At 50.4% G+C, this 3,223-nt stretch overlaps 1 protein-coding gene across 5 annotated transcripts in view; it reads left to right on the top strand.

Annotated features, from left to right (window-relative positions):
- The first annotated feature begins 807 nt into the window (after positions 1–807).
- The window catches only part of ZNF346 (zinc finger protein 346), a 50,175-nt gene continuing 47,759 nt past the window's right edge, over positions 808–3,223 (top strand). For all 5 annotated transcript variants that reach the window (XM_013006020.2, XM_045284852.1, XM_004696814.2 and 2 more), the window contains exon 1: positions 808–982. In XM_013006020.2, coding sequence (XP_012861474.1) covers positions 808–982 — 175 coding nt within the window. The remainder of the gene's footprint in view (positions 983–3,223) is intronic.

The following is a 3,223-nucleotide window of genomic DNA, read 5'->3' as shown; positions in this document are numbered from 1 at the left end:
GCCTTTGGTCCTAGCCTCCCCTCCTTCCCCCACTGCAGACAGATCTCAGAATGCTCAAGAGGATTCCTTAGGCTAATGCTGGTGCCTCCTGAAAGAGGAGAGATTTGTATTTGGAAGATCAAATTTTCCATTAGAAAAGCAGGCATCTAGATATAGAAGTCGGGAATTCTGGGGAAGGTCTGGAGTGTGAGCTGGTTTGTGGAACTCAAAATTTTATTAGCAGTCATTGAACTATGAGATGAAAGCTTAGTGCTAACATTTACTAATAGTATACTCTTCTAAACCAAAACAAAACTCACTGCCATCAAGTCTATGCTGATTCACAGCGAACCAATAGGACAGGTTGGAACTGCCCCTGTTGTTTTCTAAGACTGTAACTGTTTACAGAAGTAGAGAAACTTCCTTGTCGTCCATGGAGCTGCTGGTGGTTTCGAACCGCTGACCTTGCAGTTAGCAGACCAATGCATAGAACTGATTAAGCCAATTTCTAGTCCTGGGCCTCAAGTTTCCCCACCAGTAAAATGGGGGAATTATTTTCACGAAGCAAGACCTTCGTAAAAAGGGAAAATGTGTGTCAGAAAACGGTGTCAGAGGCGAGCCATAAGCAAAACGAGGACCAAGCGCCAAGCCAAACACAGCTTCCCTAAGGATAACAAAAGCTACGAACGGCCAACATGCAGACGTGCCGCGACTCGGCTGCGCGCAAACCTCGCGAGATTTGTTGGCCGGGCAGAGTCGCCCTCGACCTACATCTCGCGAGACCAAAACGCGTGAGCTGCTCCCGACCGGTTAGGACTTGCGGGAAAGATGGACTATCCCGCATTGGGTACCGTGGAGGCCGCGGCCGGCCGAGGGGCCGGGCCGTACAGCAGCATGGAGGAGCGGGCGGGCCGGGAACCGGATGGGGTGCGCTGCGACCGCGAGAGGGCGCGCCGCCTGTGGGAAGCGGTGTCCGGGGCCCAACCTGTGGGGAGGGAGGAAGGTGAGTCCCGGGGCCTCAGAAGCGGGACGCCGCTCGCTCACCCGCCCGCCCGCTCGCTCAACTCGCGCTGTGGGGCGGCATCGCCGGGCGGACAGCGGACCAGCCTCGCGGGCCCACAGTCACACCCCCTGGCGCCCGGCCCGCCCCCTCGCGTGACGCGCCCAGGGACTCCGGGACACGTACTCCCCTCCAGAGCCGGGCACTGGGGGCCATCGCCCCCTAAAACCAGGCCTCCTCACCCCAAGTCTCGCCCCGCACGCAGATCGTCAGGGATGGGCTCGCCCAGCTTCTCACTCTCAGAACCAGGGTTTTGCCTACTCCCCTGGTCCCCTAGCGGGGCACCGCCCATTCTACCCCCTGCCACGGCCAGAGTAGCCCTCCCGCCCCTCGGGGAACACGCCTTTCTCCCCCTCTAGCCCCACACTTCTGAGGACTCTGGAGGGTCCTTCCCTTCGTGATCTTTCCGATTCGATAGCAGCTCTAGCCTACCCGTCTCTACGGCTACTACCGGTCCCTTTTCCAAGATTAAGGTCCAAGAGCCTAAGAAACAGGCCTTGGCACCAACCTTACTATATTTCGTACTTGCCCCAAAGGGGTGACCAGCAGTATACAGGCCACCTTGGAGGTTGCCTTGGCCACAATGCCCTAACTTGTCAGGTGTTGGTCCCGCGCCTGGATCAGATGGGAGCTAGAAAGAGGAGTCAGATGCATATACTAGTGGTTGTGTGGGGGGCGTGGGGTGGGGTGGGGAGGTCTCATGTTGAGCAGGCTCATCTTAGAAATTATAATTTGTTGTCTGTGAACTGATGGCATTGAGTTAAGAATACAAATTTGACCAGAGCCAAGGCAAGTATGTTTAAATTTGAGGTGGTGTGCAGACTTCTATCTCTGTATGCTTAGTTGAACAAATTTGGGCCAACTCCTAAATTAAGATCTGTTACTCATTCGATGTTTCCTGATTGAGCTTGTTAGATTCCAAGTTGCCCTCTCTCCTAATTCTCTTTAATTTGGCAAACATTCACTCCTGGCAGCTCTGTTCACCAGCACCGACTGGGCATCAGTTACAGTGTACAGTGATGATGCCCTTGCTCTGAGGAGGTTTCAGTCTAGCCCAAGAAGCAGACCCCCAAGCAGCATTATCCTGGGTGCAGGAAGGCGTTAGAGTTGGGGGCCACAAACGGCAAATAACCTTTGAGCTAGAGGGAAAGGTAAGTCAAGCACTGGACATTGAAGCAACCTCTGAAAAGAGAACTGAGTATGTGTGCATGTATGTACAGTGTTAGGGCCTAGGGCTTCTCCCTGTTCTCAGCTCTCTCTTCATTTACATGAGATTCAAGGAGACTCCGGCCATGCCAGTTTCTACTTATTTGGGTGGTTTTATTTTGTTTTGTTTTTTAAACAGCTTTTTTGAGTTACAATTTACATATCGTAAAATTTACCATCGTAATGTACAGCTCAAGGATTTTAGTAAAAGTACATGGAGTTGTGTAACCATTACCTCAATCCAGTGTGAGAACATTTCCAATACTCATTTGCTGTAAATCCCACTCCCACCCACTGCCTTAGGCAGCCACTGATCTCTTTTCATCTCTGATTTCATATGAATGGCAACAGACAATACGTAGGCTTTTGCATGTGGCAGCTTTGACTTAGCATGTTTTTGAGGTTCACCCAAGTTGTAACACCATTAGTACTTAATTTCTTTCGACTACTGAGTAGAATTCCATTGTATGGGTAGACCACATCTTGTTATCCATTCAGCAAGAGGATGGACATTTGGGTTGTTTCCAGTTTGGTTGCATGGCCCCAGGCCTTCACCATGTCTGAATCTATGGTAATTGCAAATATGCTGCTGTGGACATCCACGTACACATTTTTGCGTGGGTCTACATTTTCATTATACCCAAGTGGAATTGCTGGGTCAGGGATGCTCAACAGTTGAGGAACTGCCAGGCTGGTCTAAAGTAAGGATGGTACTGGGGACCCCGTAAGCTGTAGCTAGTGTGCTTGAAGTTAGGGCAGTCTCAGCTGGCCTTCCCCCTCAGTCTTTGCAATTTGGCAAACTCCATTTCAGTTGTCTAGACTCATTGTAGTCATGAAGATAAAAGGGTCAATATATTAGGAAGAGATAAAATTAGTAATATTAAAATGACTCAAAATTGCTAATGACATCATCAACAATATGTGTGGGCTCCAATTTGTCTACATCATTGCTGACACTTGTTACCTTAAGGAGCCCCG

The sequence above is a fragment of the Echinops telfairi genome, unplaced genomic scaffold, assembly GCF_000313985.2.
Source record: "Echinops telfairi isolate 266 unplaced genomic scaffold, ASM31398v2 ScPeMD7_7469;HRSCAF=8507_0, whole genome shotgun sequence".
Taxonomy (NCBI): Eukaryota; Metazoa; Chordata; class Mammalia; order Afrosoricida; family Tenrecidae; genus Echinops; species Echinops telfairi.
Note: the sequence above shows the minus strand (reverse complement) of the source record. Positions and strands in the feature narration are given on the sequence as shown.